This window comes from Littorina saxatilis, linkage group LG9, assembly GCF_037325665.1.
Source record: "Littorina saxatilis isolate snail1 linkage group LG9, US_GU_Lsax_2.0, whole genome shotgun sequence".
Taxonomy (NCBI): Eukaryota; Metazoa; Mollusca; class Gastropoda; order Littorinimorpha; family Littorinidae; genus Littorina; species Littorina saxatilis.
In genome coordinates, this window is record NC_090253.1 from 38,545,323 (window position 1) to 38,562,248 (window position 16,926).

The 16,926-nt window shown below is 40.3% G+C and overlaps 1 protein-coding gene and 1 long non-coding RNA gene across 2 annotated transcripts in view; both read right to left on the minus strand.

The window, feature by feature from the left end:
• Positions 1–1,490: 1,490 nt before the first annotated feature.
• Positions 1,491–3,453, minus strand: LOC138976000 (uncharacterized). Its single transcript, XR_011458838.1, has 3 exons — positions 3,207–3,453; positions 2,559–2,656; positions 1,491–1,892 (listed from the first exon to the last, which is right to left on the minus strand). It is a non-coding gene; the product is annotated as an uncharacterized lncRNA (long non-coding RNA).
• Positions 3,454–12,214: 8,761 nt separating this feature from the next.
• Positions 12,215–16,926, minus strand: part of LOC138976002 (EGF-like domain-containing protein 2) — a 47,933-nt gene continuing 43,221 nt past the window's right edge. Inside the window, exons 9-10 of the mRNA XM_070348794.1 lie at positions 15,465–15,654; positions 12,215–13,742 (exon numbers count right to left, since the gene is read on the minus strand). Of these exons, the coding sequence (XP_070204895.1) occupies positions 13,489–13,742; positions 15,465–15,654 (444 nt within the window). The 3' untranslated portion in view covers positions 12,215–13,488. The remainder of the gene's footprint in view (positions 13,743–15,464; positions 15,655–16,926) is intronic.

Sequence of the window (16,926 nt, forward strand, 5' to 3'; positions counted from 1 at the left end):
TAACATTAATTTAATGTTAATCTGATGACCAAACTTGGAATCCGATATCGGACCGATATCGGACCGATATCGGATTCCAAGTTTGCTCATCAGATTAACATTAAATTAATGTTAACTTTTTACGTTAATTAAGTTAACATTAATTTAATGTTAATCTGATGAGCAAACTTGGAATCCGATATCGGACCGATATCGGACCAATATCGGATATAACGTTAAATTAAAGTTAATTTTATTTACGGCTAATGTCAGTTTTACCAAATAAAAAGCATAATATAATGGTAAGATTAACGTTATTTAAACATGTGTTTTTTTACGTTGACTGCGAAAATAAAAAGAACCAAAATAAAACTATAATTAAACTTTTTATTGGTTTTTTTTTCTTTTTTCCTCGGACCAAGATATTCTGATATCGGTTCGATATTGGATTCCAAGTTTTCACATCATCGCCAATACAATCCCATCCATCACACCAATATTGGCACGATATCAGACCAATATCGGATACGATATCGGGTCGATATCGGACCGATATTGGATTCCGACATTGGGCCAATAAAGTTGACGTTAATTTAACGTTAATCTGATGAGCAAACTTGGAATCCAATATCCGACCGATATCAGGCAGATATCGGATATCTTGGTCCGAGATATCCAGCCAGCATCCCGATATCGGATTTCAAATCGGGTCGATATAGGATTACGACATTGGGCCAATATTGGATATAGGTCCGATACAAAGAACCAAAATAAAACTATAATTAAACTTTTTATTAGAATTTTTTCCCATATCTGCCCGATATCGGTCCGATATTGAATTCCAAGTTTGCTCATGAGATAAACGTTTAGTTTTTACGTTAATTTAACGTTAAATTAACATTAAATTAACGTTCATTAAAACAAAACCATAATATAAAGTTAAATTAAAGTTAATTTTCGTTTACGGCTAATGTCAATTTTACCAAATAAAAAGCACAATATAATGGTTAGATTCAAGTTATTCAAACGTGTGTTTTTTATGTTGAGTGCAAACATAAAAAGAACCACACATAAAAACGGTCATACACGTAAAATTCCACTCGTGCAAAAACACGAGTGTACGTGGGAGTTTCATCCCACGAATCCAGAAGAAGAAGAAGAAGGAAGTGTGCATGCTAACATGAAACAAAACAAAAGACAAATAAATAAAACCATTAGAAATATGTTGTGAGAATATGTTCTAAACATTTATTCATCATTTCCATGATATATATACTGTACATTTAAAAAAACACACACCATAATGATAAAACCATGATAAAAATGTCGGAAGTTGAATCAGTTATAAAGTTTCTGGAAGTGAGTTTGGATACATGTATCCCACTTTTAGGTTCTGTACCTAGAAATTTACCAATTCTATTCCATCTTTTGGGTTTAAAAAAAATAGTCTTCGCACAGCTAGGTATCTTGTACATGTATCCGAATGATGCCAGAGACACAAGGAAAGATGAGGTTATTTGCAACACCACCAGCAGAGGAAGAAGTCATTCACTTTGCAGCAGCAGATAAAAAGAATTGTTGAATTTGAAGCAGGAGCAGACACAGAAGTTGTTGAATTTGTAGCGTCATCTGCAGACAAAGAAGTTGTTGAATTTGCAGCAGACGATATACTTGTTAAACCTGCAGCAGCAAACGAAGAAGTCATTCACTTTGCAGCAGCACCAGACAACAAGAATTGTTGAATTCGAAGCAGGAGCAGACAGAGAAGTTGTTAATGTTGAGTTTGCAGCAGACGATATATACTTGTTAAATCTGCAGCACCAGCCTTGGAAAAAGTTGTTGATACAACCAGTGCAGACGATGGCATGTCTGCAATAGGAGACTTTGAAGATCTGCTCCAAATGCTATGACATCTGCAAAGACAGAGAATGCAACAATCTTAAAACATAAAGAATTCAGTGTGATTTGAGAACTCCAGTGTAAACACTATAATTATGTCTTCTTTGTTAATGCTCTTTGCTAAATATAGAACTGAAGGTAAATAAGGTTTACATTGTCTTTGCATTATGCCAATATTTGTTGAATTTACTTGTGTGTATATATATGCTAACTTTGATAGCATTCTTCTGTGTTTGAATGAAATGCTCTTAGTCAATGCTGCCTGGCATGGATAACAACCCCCCCCCTCCTCCCCCCAACACACACAGAACACCTTCCCGAAGTTTTTTCCAAGACTAAGACTGAGTAAGAGTAAGACAATAATATGTCAGTTGGACCTGGACTAAAAATATGTATAGGTCCAGATGTCCCGGCTACAACAAATTGTTCTGTCAGAAGACCTCTTATAGTTCTTTATGTCGAAATTGATGTGATGGTCGACCAGCCAAGATTTAGAACAATGCGTCATAAGCATGTATTAATGACCACAGACCGAAGCCTGACAACAACACTGCCTTCTCTCATAAATGATTTTCAGTTATAAATATAATATGACTGCTGGAACATTCATCAAGCATTAACGTGGATTTTACTTGCAAACACACACACACACACACATACACACACACACACACACTTACTTGGCCTCAAAAGCCAGAATGTCACTTGTCAGGGTTGTAACTTGTAGTTTACATCCCTGTGAATGCTTTCTGGTATCCTCATGGTAATTCCTCCCACCCTGCAATGAAAGCATTGATGTGTGAGTTGCATTACAGTAGAGAACAGTGGTCAATCAAAACTTGTTTAAAGTGTCTTTGAAAAGACGATTTTCGAAAATAACTCTCTGAGATCTCTTATAAATGTTACTGTACAGTAATGGATTAGACCAGAAGCTGTGAGATTGAACAAATGTGTGAAAATGTGTGGCAATTATCAGATTGACAGAGAGAAATAAAATATCAGAGAGAGAGAGAGAGAGAGAGAGAGAGAGAGAGAGAGAGACAGACAGACAGACAGACAGACAGACAGACAGACAGACAGGGAGAGAGAAACAGACAGAGAGACTGAAACTGAGAAAGACAGACAGAGCAAGAAACTAGAAAGACAGAAGGCAGGAAAGAAAGAGAAAGAGAGATAAATTCACCTTTCCAATCGTTATGCATGATATTGCTTTGATATTGGTGACTCGTATCAAAAATAAGTCAACAATCACAATGCCAACGGATTCTGAACTTATGAATATATGATTATGAATTTACAACACAAGTCACACAGTGAAGTAACATTACCTGAAAGTTCCATTTGCCATTCGCTCAGCGTCATAAGATCTGTATTGTGTAGTCCTGATATATGCTGAAGTGCAGCATGTTATCTTATATCAGCAGACACACTGGCTTTGAAGTTGCAGGAGTGTTAAAAACGGTAAAAATACAGTACAAACTTTCTTGAGTTCGATTCGACAGAGAAAAGTCCGAGAGTAATGTCCCTTGGCGATCACGGGAGGTCACTCAGAATTACTTGTCCAGCAGTTACTGAGTAAACAAATGGCGAAATGCGTTGGGAAGATTGAAAACAGAGCACTATGTTATACAACATCAGAAACGATCCTGACTGGACAGTCCAATACTAAGACAGAAGGAGGAAGACAGAACTGGACTGGTTTCAAGAGTGTTCCAAACAGTCGATCATCATGCATCACGTAAAACGTTGAGTGAGTATCGCCTATGCCTATGAACTTGGAAGATAGTTTTGCTAATTATTGAGACTTGATGTATTTTTTTCTCTTGGAATATATGAGACTAAAAAGTGTGTTTGTTTCTTAGGTGTGTGTGTGTGTCACTGTGTGTGTTTGTGTCACTGTGTGTGTTTAGGTGGTTGCTGATTTTCTTTATTGTTGTTGTAAAAATAAAATGGTGATTTTAACTAAGAATCCTTTTATGGTTCTGTTGTGCATAATAAACAGTTTTTATTCTTTCAGATTTATAAAAAATACCTCTACACACACACACACACACACACACACACACACACACACACACACACACACACACATTGAATGTAGACAAATAAATCTGCCAGTGATGGAAGAAATGGTGAAGAACAAATGAAAGGTGAGGGAGGTTTTGCAGACAGCATGTCTCCTTATGAAAGCACAAACATGTTGATACAATGTCAACATTTTATATGATCATCTTGTTGCGTCATACTCATAACGGTTAATCTTTTTACTGCAGCTGGCCGTGAGGAAGCGCCATATTCAAACCGACAACAAGCAATTCGAACAGGTGCTTGCGAAGTGGTTGACAGGATTGTCGGATCGTCTACATGGTGGGAGGATGTCGAAGATCAACACAGAAAACGAGGACGAGGACTAAGATGAAGATGGTAAATAAAATTAGTGCTAATGTGCTGACAGCCAGCAAGGAACACGCCTCCCGGATTCACTCTCTCTTCATTTTGTGTTATTTTGCCTCTACATGATACAATGCCTCTACATATATATATATGATATAATGCCTCTGCAAGGATTCCCTAGGCCTACTGTTTTGGAACAAATGCTATGTGCAATTATGTCGGAGAATGGGCTGACATCGTTCAATACCGACTGTTGTGGCGACTGAACAATGGCGATACTGCGTTTTTGATGTTCGACAGAGGCGGCCATGAAAAAGTGCGTCGGTGGTGCTATGTTGTGTGTCTCCAACTTTCAATCGCAGCTGACAGTGTCAGATTCAGGCTGTATGGTGCGGAGTGATGTTGTTGCGAGTGACGCTGATAGGCGGAAGGTGACAGACGATGCCAGATATGACGGAGACAAAGAACATCAATGGTCTAACCTAGCTGATATGTTTCAGAGGATGAGCGAGGAAAGCACCGTGAGGATAAAAGAGATGGTCTGAACATTTCCCGTTCCCCACCCTTGTGAAGAATTGGAGCGTAACAATCATTTGTTTTGATTATCATGACTGGACAGAACCGTTGCGTGACCAGTCCGTTGTTTGTTGCAAATCGAAAGACTGATTTAGTTATAATTGATTTCATAACTGGTTATCCGTTTGCGACGATTTTCCCGTCTCCTTTGTGTTAATTTGATTCATGCGTTTTGTGAAGTTATTGTTATTTCCTTATTCCAAGGGGGCTATCGCCTTATGGAATTAAATACTTTGACTTTGATGGGTCACATGAATCGTGACACTCCATAATTATTCGGTGGGGACCCATTGGTTAGTGGTCTGCTCTGCAATGCTGTGAGTCATGGGTTCAAGCCCGTCCTTTGGCAGCAGAGTGGATGACATTTCAGTGGATGAGTTATCTTATCACAAGGTCAGTTATTAATTGTATTAACTGTTGAATTTTAATTGATAGTTGTAATTTGTTTATGTTGCATTGGTAACTTATGTGTTTTCAATGATACAGTTGGTTATTAAATTATTCTCATTCTGCCTTTGACTCACTTTCATTTGTACTTGTGTGACAATGTTTATTGACTCACTTTCATTTGTACTTGTGTGACAATGTTTATCAACTACTTCATCTTATCATTTCTGTCTCCTTTTAAATTTTCTTCTGTTCTTGGGACAGAAATCTAATATTTACGGATTACAGCAAGTTTTAGTGCAGGTCAAAGACGAACAAGTGCGAAAGCAATTGCCAAGCATGAAGCATGTTTTCATTAGTCAAGAAGTAAAGTCAGAGGTTCAAAGATGATCAGATAATTAATGCCAACTATTCGCTGGTTTTGCTTCATCGACTCTGCGGGCAGCTTCCAGGAAACCAAAGTTTTCAGGTTCCGGGGGAAGTATGGTTGCAAAGCTGAAACTTAAAGGAATTGACGGAAGGGCACCACCAGGGCACCATAGAAGGGCACCACCCTTATCGGTTCCCGATATCGGTCCATTATTGGTTCCCGATGTTAGGCCGATATCAATTCTCTATATCGTACCGATATCGGACCAATATTAGTCCAATGTCGGAATCCGATATCGACCCGATATCGTCCCGATTTGCAATCCGATATCGGTCCGATATCGGGATCCGATATCGGGATCCGATATCAAACTGATATCGACCTGATTTGCAATCTGATATCGGGATCTGATATCGGGACCGATATCGGACCAATGTCGTAATCCGATATCGACCCGGTATCAACACAATTTGCAATCTGACATCGGGATTTGATATCGCGCCGATATCGGGATCTGATATGAGGCTGATACCGATTCTCTATATCGGACCGATATCGGGTCGATATCGGGTCGATATCGGTCCGATGTCGTAATCCGATATCGGTCCGATATCGACCGGATTTGCAATCCGATATCGGTCCGCTATCGGGATCTGATATCGATTCTCTATATCGGACCAATATCGGACCGATATCGGACCAATGTCGTAATCCGATATTGACCCGGTATCAACCCAATTTGCAATCTGACATCGGGATTTGATATCGCGCCGATATCGGGATCTGATATGAGGCCGATACCGATTCTCTATATCGGACCGATATCGGGTCGATATCGGGTCGATATCGGTCCGATGTCGTAATCCGATATCGGTCCGATATCGACCCGATTTGCAATCCGATATCGGACCGATATCGGAATCCGATATCGACCCGATATCGTATCCGATATCGGTCCGATATCGGACCGATATCGGGGTGCTGGCTGGGATGCTTCCACGAAAGAGATTTCCGGCTCGGCAAGACTATTCTCAACAACATCGTAGACAGTGTTAAAGCCAGCAAGAAGTTCATGATGGTCTTCTCAAAGCATTTCGCACAGAGTCGCTGGTGTCAGTTTGAATTGGATCTGTGCTTGGGTCACGTGATGGACAATGAGGACGCGTTGATTGTGACGTGTTTGGGAGAGGTTGCGTCACGTGACGCCACCAGCACTATGGTGGCGGTGATGAAAACCACGACCTACATTCAGTGGGAGGAAAGGTTGGATGAACGAGCTTCGTACTGGCAACGACTCAACCTGTCTTTGCACGAAATTATTCCTCGTACTCCGTAGAAATGAGATTCAGAAATGTCTACCGTGTGTGCTGATTATGCTGTTTCTGTTTCTGGTTTTCAAATGCGTTTTTCAGTTGTATAGTATAATGGTGTGTGGTGTTTTTTTTAGTTATTTGTGTTATAATGTCACTACATTTCTTCGGTTAACTTTTGTGTTCTAATATATCTGAATGACATCGACTTCTAAATCCCCTAGTTTTCCTCCTTTCATTCTTACCCTCCCCTCCGCCCACACCAATCCCCCACCCCCACCCCCAGCCCCAACCCCGTCTCTGCCCCGCTCTCTCTTTCGCCAAGAATGTTATGTTATCATGTACAAAACAATTGCTTGCTACAAAGGCGTTTCTTTCCTGCATGAGGATACCAGGATGTTTCCTGTTGTTATAAAACCAGGAAGTTGACTCGCATCGCTTGGTTTTACAAGGTAAGGGGCTACCCCATGTTCTATTGCTGTTTGCTTCCTAAAGGCTAATTTGAGTAACGTTTTGAGTAAATATTGATCAAATACATGTGTGGTGAAAAGAGGAACTAATGCTGAGTGATTGCCAGGGAGGACAGAAAAAAGGTTGTGGTGTGTGCGTGTGTGTGTATGTGTGTGTGTGTGTGTGTGTGTGAGTGAGTGTGTGTACGCGCGCGTGCGTGTGTGCGTGTGCGTGTGTGTCTGTGTGTGTATATGTGTGTGCATGCGTGCATTTGTGCATTTGTTGACTGTTTGTCTGTCTCTTCGATTTCTCCCTCTCTCTCTTTACATCTCTCTTTCATTTCTTTTTCAAGATGGGTATATGAGCTATCGCGGGCACGTAATCACAAAATGATTTTTTTATCAAATCTAAAAAGAGATAGACTGCTTACTCCATTTTCCTTAATACAAAATAATACATTTGTTTGTTCTGAAATTGTGCTCAAAATAAGCAAAGTTTGTTTGATGCAAATAAGGTTCTTTGTTGGTTTCTGTTAACGAGACTGTCTCGGTGCAAGGGTTTCACGCAGTCCCGGAGCCTGGTAGGTGACCGCCCCCTGACCCGCACAAGGGGCTCTGCCCCTTGACCCCGCCAGGGAGAACATCCCCCTGGACCACCACTGGCAACCCCCCCCCCCCCCTCCTCTTAGCCTAGTCCGGCCCTGGTTTATATATATGTGTCTGTGCCCTCGTATTTGTGTCTCTTTCTATCTGTCTCTCTGTCTGTCTGTCTGTCTGTCTGGCTGTCTATCTGTGCCTTTGTGTAGGAATTTGATTTTTTTTAAATGCATGCAGATAATACTCATCAGCGGAGCATCAATTAAAACTATAAGTTTTCGACATAAACGGATAAGCGCCTAGTACACTCTAAAAGGTCTAATCAGAGATTCAATGATAATGATTTGAAACAAATGACAAAGACGACGGCTTGACCAGCAAAATAAAATTAAGGAGGTGGAGGAGCAAGAACAATATACCAGAGAGATCGATACAAACCGAAGATTCAAAACAGCACGATGATGACGAAGAAATCGATGACTGCTTTATACAAATAATATTTTGTCGATTTCGAAGCTAAACACCTTAATACTTCTTTATATTTAGTCAAGTTTTGACTAAATATTTTAACATCGAGGGGGAATCGAAACGAGGGTCGTGGTGTATGTGCGTATGTGTGTGCGTGCGTGTGTGTGTGTGTGTGTGTAGAGCGATTCAGACTAAACTACTGGACCGATCTTTATGAAATTTGACATGAGAGTTCCTGGGTATGAAATCCCCGAACGTTTTTTTCATTTTTTTGATAAATGTCTTTGATGACGTCATATCCGGCTTTTCGTGAAAGTTGAGGCGGCACTGTCACGCCCTCATTTTTCAACCAAATTGGTTGAAATTTTCGTCAAGTACTCTTCAACGAAGCCCGGGGTTCGGTATTGCATTTCAGCTTGGTGGCTTAAAAATTAATTAATGACTTTGGTCATTAAAAATCGGAAAATTGTAAAAAAAAATAAAAATTTATAAAACGATCCAAATTTACGTTTATCTTATTCTCCATCATTTGCTGATTCCAAAAACATATAAATATGTTATATTCGGATTAAAAACAAGCTCTGAAAATTAAATATATAAAAATTATTATCAAATTTTTTTTTTCGAAATCAATTTAAAAACACTTTCATCTTATTCCTTGTCGGTTCCTGATTCCAAAAATATATAGATATGATATGTTTGGATTAAAAACACGCTCACAAAGTTAAAACAAAGAGAGGTACAGAAAAGCGTGCTATCCTTCTCAGCGCAACGAATACCCCGCTCTTCTTGTCAATTCCACGTGTTCTGTGAGTTCGACAGCTACTTGACTAAATATTGTATTTTCGCCTTACGCGACTTGTTTTTTGTTACCAATGACACCAGCAATGTAAACTCTACGCGACGGGTTTGATGAAGTAATTCCCCTTGGTACAACAACAGTCATTGTTGTCTCCCTTCCTCCTTTAAACAAATCTTATGAAGTTGGGAGTTGTGTTGCCGCATACGGATTTTCACACAGGAGCTTGTATCAAAGCGCCGGTCGATCATTATTTACTCCTTCGTCCTTGCTGTATCCTTACTACTACTGTAGTGAATAGCAGTAGTAAGGATACAGTAAGGATGAAGGAGTGAATAATGATCGACCGGCACTTCGATACAAGCTCCTGTGGGATTTTCAGTAGCCGTCGATGACAACTTGAGATGGGAGTGCTGTGTTTCGTTTTCACTCTCAGAAATGTATCATATATTCTTAAATGCTGCGCAGCCTTTTTTTGTGGGATATGAAAACGGTGCCCGCGAAGTGGCTGTCTGTGGTTTTCAACCCCAGGGCTCTTACTCACTAGAAGGTCATGTAATTGTTCAATGTTTTGTCCCAAAACGTTACAACAAATTGAAATAAAAATACATTTGATCGTCGTTACTGTTTAGTTTAGTTTACTGGGTTATCAAGTGATTTCTTGTTATTTCGAGGTATACATGGGTGATTCAAATATGTAATTGACTGCTAATCTCTAGGATGCATTCTTGTTTCAACACACACACACACACGCACGTACGCACGCACGCACGCACACACACACACACAACCACACACACACATACACACGCACGTACGAACACACGAACACACGAATACACGTACATACACACACATACACACACACACACACACACACACACACACACACACACACACAATGACGAGGGTTGTGAAGGGTTCGAGACAATTTCCTGTACACCTTGAACAAAGACTTCTAGAGTGCCGTGGACGACCAAATCGGGGGGAAAAATAGCATTAGAGCGTTGTTTTTGCCATTTCAAACAGGAACGGTGAAATGAAAACGAGCATAAAAAGTTGAAAGAAATGTACTCTTTATGCCGCCTCTAAAATGATGTTGTCAAGTTTAAAAATAGATCCAGTGAGAACATCTCGCACAGTCATTCTTTCATTCGCTACTTGTAACATATTTCCGTCATCACGTTGCTTCGTTCTAATCAAGCGGCTACGGATAAAAAGAGCTTTATCTTTCTGAAAGCCCATATAAATAGTAATACTTTTAATTACTCGTTTGCACAGACTTGGAGCCGCATGGCAAGGTATGAATGTGTGAGTGAGAAAAAAAAATCCCACGAAAATATGTGTACATAATTTAGTTTTATCCTTAGTTACATTACATAAATAAGGTAGTTAATCTAATTAGTTACCCTTTTCATCTAAAACCCATTTTTAAGTTGAAATGCTGCTCTGAAGGTTATCCTTTTAATCGTATGATTTGTAAATTAAAAATTGTTTTGGCCCTTCCCCTTGAAGAAAAAGAACACATATGGAAAGTATATACAGACACGATTTGCTTTAAATGAATCTTACATACTTTTTCTGAACTAACATTAAACCCCACCTTTCCCCCTTTACTTTACGTTAGTAACATGGATGATATCATATTCTGCAGGCTGGGGCAGGGATGTAACTCAGTCGGTAGCGCGCTGGATTTGTATCCAGTTGGCCGCTGTCAGCGTGAGTTCGTCTCCACGTTCGGCGAGAGATTTATTTCTCAGAGTCAACTTTGTGTGCAGACTCTCCTCGGTGTCCGAACACCCCCGTGTGTACACGCAAGCAAAAGACCAAGTGCGCACGAAAAAGATCCTATAATCCATGTCAGAGTTCGGTAGGTTATAGAAACACGAAAATACCCAGCATGCTTCCTCCGAAAGCGGCGTATGGCTGCCTAAATGGCGGCGTAAAAACGGTCATGCACGTAAAAGCCGTGGGAGTTTCAGCCCATGAACGAACAAACAATATTCTGCAGGCTATAGCGCTAGTCCTTACCATCCTTCACACTGTGTCTGTAGGACTGGAAACAATCTTCAAAGCCCTATAACAGTAATTTATGCGAATATCATTTTCAAATTGTATTAATGTTCGTCTCTTTGTAAGGCGAGGCCGATGTTTCTATTCACTCTTTGCGATGTCTGCTCAATTAAACCACACAATGGCACCACCTTCCATCCAGAATCTCTGCAATTATCAAATTCTGCGCGTTTACTGACGTAAAATGCTCACTGAGTCATTGACGCAAGTGAACCTTAAACATTATTAACCTAGTTTTTGCCTTCGTGAGACAAAGTCACATTTTCTGTTCACTCATTGTAATGTCGTCTGCTCCATGAAACCACTAAAAAGCAACGACTTCTATTCAGGCTGCACGCATTCTTCCTAGTTCTCGCTGTTTCTGTGTCCTTCTTTGTGAACAGAAAGAGCAACGCATATGAGAATATTTCCAAAACAAAAGCTATGACATGAAAAATGCCGAATCATCCAAGAGGCAAACATCTCCTTATGATATAATTTTTAAATGGGTCTTTGGAACAAGGGAACCTTTTCTGTGCAAGGCTCACGATCTTCAAAGTTGGCGAGCTGTAAAAAAAAAACGCACTCCTGAGGATGTTTAGCCCCGCTTTGCAGTTGAATAATTTCATAAAGTGCAGATGTGCCTTGTGAACTTTTACTGCAAGGCTCACGATCTTCAAAGTTGGCTAGATGGAGAGAAAAACCGCAATCCTGAGGGTGATCCTCCCCGCTTCGCAGTTGAGTGATCTCCTGAAGTGCAGATTTACCTTTTATATACTGCTTGATAGTCTAATGTGTATGGCATTTTCTAGTTATTAACATACGGAAAGAAGGACTGCGTTTAAGTATGCGTTAAAAAGAAGGCATTCTGAACACAAATAAACACACAACCAAATAAACACACAACCAAATAAACACACAAACAAATATCGGCTAACATTGAGCATAGTGTTTTATTCCGTGAAAAAGCAAAAACAAATGTAATTATAGTCCAACAGGGCCGTTGAGAATGCTTTCAGAAAGTAATGTGTCATTAATTTTGAGGTGTGGAAGTGCAGGAGTACAGAGTATAGAAGACGCACACTCTTCATTCACTGGTGCAGATTTACACGTGCAGCAACTGAGCAAGGCAAACTGTTAGCTTTTTTATAGCCATGTCTTTGAGAATGTCTGATACGCAAAATGTTCGATGCACCACATTTGCTGATGTTCATGGGTAAACACGGGTCCGCCTGATATATTAAATGAAAACACTTACATTGAAAATGGAATCGAAGAAATTAGCAAACTATTTTCAAATGGAACAAACTCCAAAATGGTTTAAATAATGTTTTGTCCTGTTCGCCAATGTTTTGGCCATGAAACAAACAAAAAAACTAATACATTTGTGAAAGAGTCTTTAATGCGAAACATTTTCAGCAAATTCGATGCTCTTTTTCTTTTCTTTTCTTTTTTTACAATATCGAGTCAGAAGAAGGGGGCAAGAAAAGGGGCAAGAGAGAAAAAGAGATGAGCTCAAAGTTGGTACATGTAGTATACTCTAAAAATGTGACAAAGCACAAGAAAACCAGACACATAAAAACAATTTAGCAAGGAGTTTTTGACGTCGTGTGCTCGAGCAAAAGATATCGAACAGCATGAAAAATATTGAAACTGAAGCATAGCTGCATGCTGTATAAAATTATTTGATTAATTTTACCAAAAGGACTCTACGTCATTCTATGCCAGAGAATTCGGATCTTTAACAGTTGGGGCCTCGGCAACAGGCTGCCAGTTTACAAGTCTACTATAAACAAAAAATGCATGTTTCCCTTATGCAGCTGTTCACGAACAATCAAGAAAAATGGTCTGTATACGTTGTGAACAGTCACACACACAAACAGAATCATTGAAAATCTGAATTGATATTTCAATCCGTTCAATATTTATGTTAGATAAACGAGAGGGGACAGTGCCTTTTTGTCGCAGCTGAGTGCATTAACAGTCCAAAAATCCTCCCATAATAGTACAACAATCCTTAACTACCCATCGACCACATCTGTGCAGCTCGACAGTTTGTCGTTCACGCGAGTGCATAAAATTAACCTAGTTATTACGTTGTAGAGGCACAGAAAAAGTTAATTTGTTTCTGACGACCAGGGCGTCCAGACAAAACTGGAAAAAGCTTCAGAGGACTGTGAGGCACAGAGATTCCACGATGAACGTTGATCAGACGCCATGTTTGGCAGAGTGGTCTGGAGCCAACCCCTGTCGTGAAGACCCCATGGACAGACCATCATCCACCTGCTTCGCTTCATCACCATGACGACCACGCCGACGACAGAAGAGGATGACGAGGGTGATGACAACCATCAGCAGTGCGAGGAGGGCGATCCCCATGGCAACGATAATTGACTGCATCTCGTGATTGTTAAGGCACTCGTCCAAGTCGGCAGGAATTTGTTTCGCTGTAGCTCTCTCAACTGAAACAAGGAAATCACGGATGCTAACAGTAACAGCAAAATTCTCGCTTCGACAGGAGGAAAAACAACTCGGCGTAAGCTACTGGTCCTCCAGCATTTCACTGGTCTATAAGAAAGACTTTCAAAAGGACTGAAAGTATAGTAGAAAGAAAAGGCAGAATATAGTTTGAAAACAAGAAATATCAATATTTAATGGGGAGAGCAGTACAGCCGGTGTTCAACCAATATTGTCAACACATTATAAGCTGTTTGGTGGCTTGTTGTCAGACCAGCTTTTTTGTCGGTCCGAGTGGAAGAATAATTATGTTCTTCTGTTTCACCATTTTTGACCCAGGCCGAAGGCCGAGGTTAAAAACTGTGTAACAGATTGCGATTTGCTCCCCAATGACCGAAAATAATCTGGTCTGGCAACAAGCCAACAATCGTTTTTGCCATCTATTTGGTAGCCCAAAAGTACGCACAGTCTTTGAAAGGGAGACAATGTTGTGTAGGTTCTTTTTAGAATTCAATTCAGGGCTTCAGAAGTTCAAGCGATCAGGTCATGTGACGTCAACCGTAAACTCTGCGTGGCTTTTCTACGAGTCTAAAAATGCACAAAATTGCCTGTATACTTGAGAGTTTCATTTCATTTAATAAAGTATCCCATTGCTGGGAAATTCGGGTCGCTTCCTCCCAGTTGAAAGCTAGCAGCACCAAGAGTCGCGCTACCCAGGTTTCTGCGTGTTTAGGTGTAATTAGCCATTTCCAATTATGGCAGAATAACAGAAGTCTTTTACGTGCCGCTGTGGTGACGCGGGGGTGGGACATGGATACCGTCACTGACTCTGCACATTAAGTTGACCCGTGTCCATTCCGGCCTGGATTCGAACCTGTCACCCCAGGATCACAAGTCCTGTGCTCTACCAACTGAGCTACCCGGTCCCCCGTTCAGTAATTAATGGTTAAAGGCACAGCACGCCTCCTGTAAACCATCACAGATACTGTCAGGCTTTTACACACAGTACAAACACCCTTTCCTTTAAACACTCACCACTTGAGAACATCCCAGGTGCCCTACGTAAAGAGCGAGCAATTTTCAAAGAATTGATTTTGCTGATTGTCTGATCAGACAATCGGACAGTGCGTTTTGGCGCTAGACGTAACTTTTAAAATCTAAATAATAAGGCCAAAAAAAAAATAGGTCTGTTTACGGTAACATAGGCCAAAAAAATAGGGTCGGTAGGTCGGGATTTTTTTTTTTTTTTTTTTTTTCTCCAAAAAACCATATTTTTACGTTATTTTGCAAAAAAAACCCAAGATTTTTTTTTTTTTTTTTTTCACCAAATGCCAAAAAAAGTCTAGGGTCGCGCGAAAAAAATAGGGTCGGTCGGGTTACCGTAAACAGACCTATTTTTTTTTTGGCCTAAATTGACAGTGACAAATTGACACAAACATTCTTAAATCATAAAAGAATTTTTCTTTTTCATCAAGACAAAATCAGTACAATTCGAAGTTTTGAAAGTTTGAAAAAAGAAAAGCCCATCTGTGAGGTAGTTGGGTAAAGCTTTTGACTGTTTATATCGTAATCTGCGACAAAAACACAAATCGTTGCTTCAGCAATGCTGTGACTCCTGCACTGCCCCTTTCAGATTCAACCCAAACTTCTCCAGAAACATCTAAAGTTTCCAGAAAACGCTGTTGTGAATCGCTTCGACCACAACCCACGTTTTCTTGTTGTAATACCTGTATCGGCTCCAGACACGACGGTGGTGGCTCCCCCAACCTTGGTGAACTCCGTGTCTTCGGCTCTTCTCAGTCTGATCTCTTCGCCGTTCAGCACAGTTCCCATCAACTTGACCTTGTTCACCTCAAACACCTCATCAGCTGATCGACGACGCCTGGAAGGGGAGTCGACGTTGCCGTCACCGCATCTCTGCATTCATACAATCACAGATATAGGGGAAGGGCTCCTTTTATGGACCGGCTCCTAATATGGACCACCCGTCCTGTTCTGACAAACTAACGGCGCTTGAGCGCTCAAAATAATTTCATTCGCTGTATTCACCCTCTCTGAATAACTTGCACATGTCAAAACAGAAACACAAACCTCAAAACCGTTAGTACACTCGTTCATTGAACGTTCAGGCCGCTTTGGGCAAACCAGAATCAATGCTCAACAAGCCGGACTACAACTTTAATTTCTGCACATCTCCGACCCATCCCTCTTCTTTTTATTCCTCTTCTTCCCCTCCTTCCTTCCTTTTACTGTCTTTCTTTATAATGATTATGCAACGTTAATTATGTTATTAATAGATTTGGTTTATTGAGACGAATTGTTCAGCCGTTACCGCCTTCACGTTGTACTGTCATGCAGGAACACCACTATAAGCTTCTAGATTGTTGCTGTTACCTGTGTATTTTGTATACATGTCATGATTGTAACTTTTGTTAAATAAACTTATGTTTAAACCAAAACCGTTAGGCTTTTTCTCTTTTTTCACTTTTGGCAGCGTTCACTCCAAATTTGGACCATTTGTGATTTGATTTTGCATTCAATTGTTGATGAATGTCTATCAAAGCTAATTCACTCTAATTAGGCCTAACGGTTAACCCAAGAGAGAAGGACTACCAAACACAAAATGAAACTTCTTCGCAAGAAAACAAGCTAGTTATCAGCAAAACACAAAAAGTGGTCCATATTAGGAACCCTTCCCCTATGCATGGGCCACTTGAAACTCATCAGCTGATCGACGACGCCTGCGGTATTGGTCGAGGTTGATGCCGCCATTGACGCATCTCAGCATTCAGGCGATCACAGATATGCATAAATATGCCAAATTGAACTTTAAAAAATGTACATATAGAAGAATAACTTTCAAAATTATCCAACCAAGATGGAATATATGCAAATGAATCTACACGGAGTATAATTATGCCTGGTCTTGAATTATGTACACAGCCGTGACCTGCATTGGAAGGTGACCTTCTTCTTCTTCTTCTCCTTCTTCTTCAGCGTTTGATGATGGTTGTGTCGGGGAAGGTGACCAATCATGAGATTGACATTTTGTTACAAAAAAAAAGTGAAACATGAAAGATTAAATATTGTTAACGTTTGATTCAGGACCGAACAAAGCATTCACAGAAACCGCGACTAACGACCTTTACAAAAGGACAAGCAAGAGGCACAACCGACAAAAGTAATTAA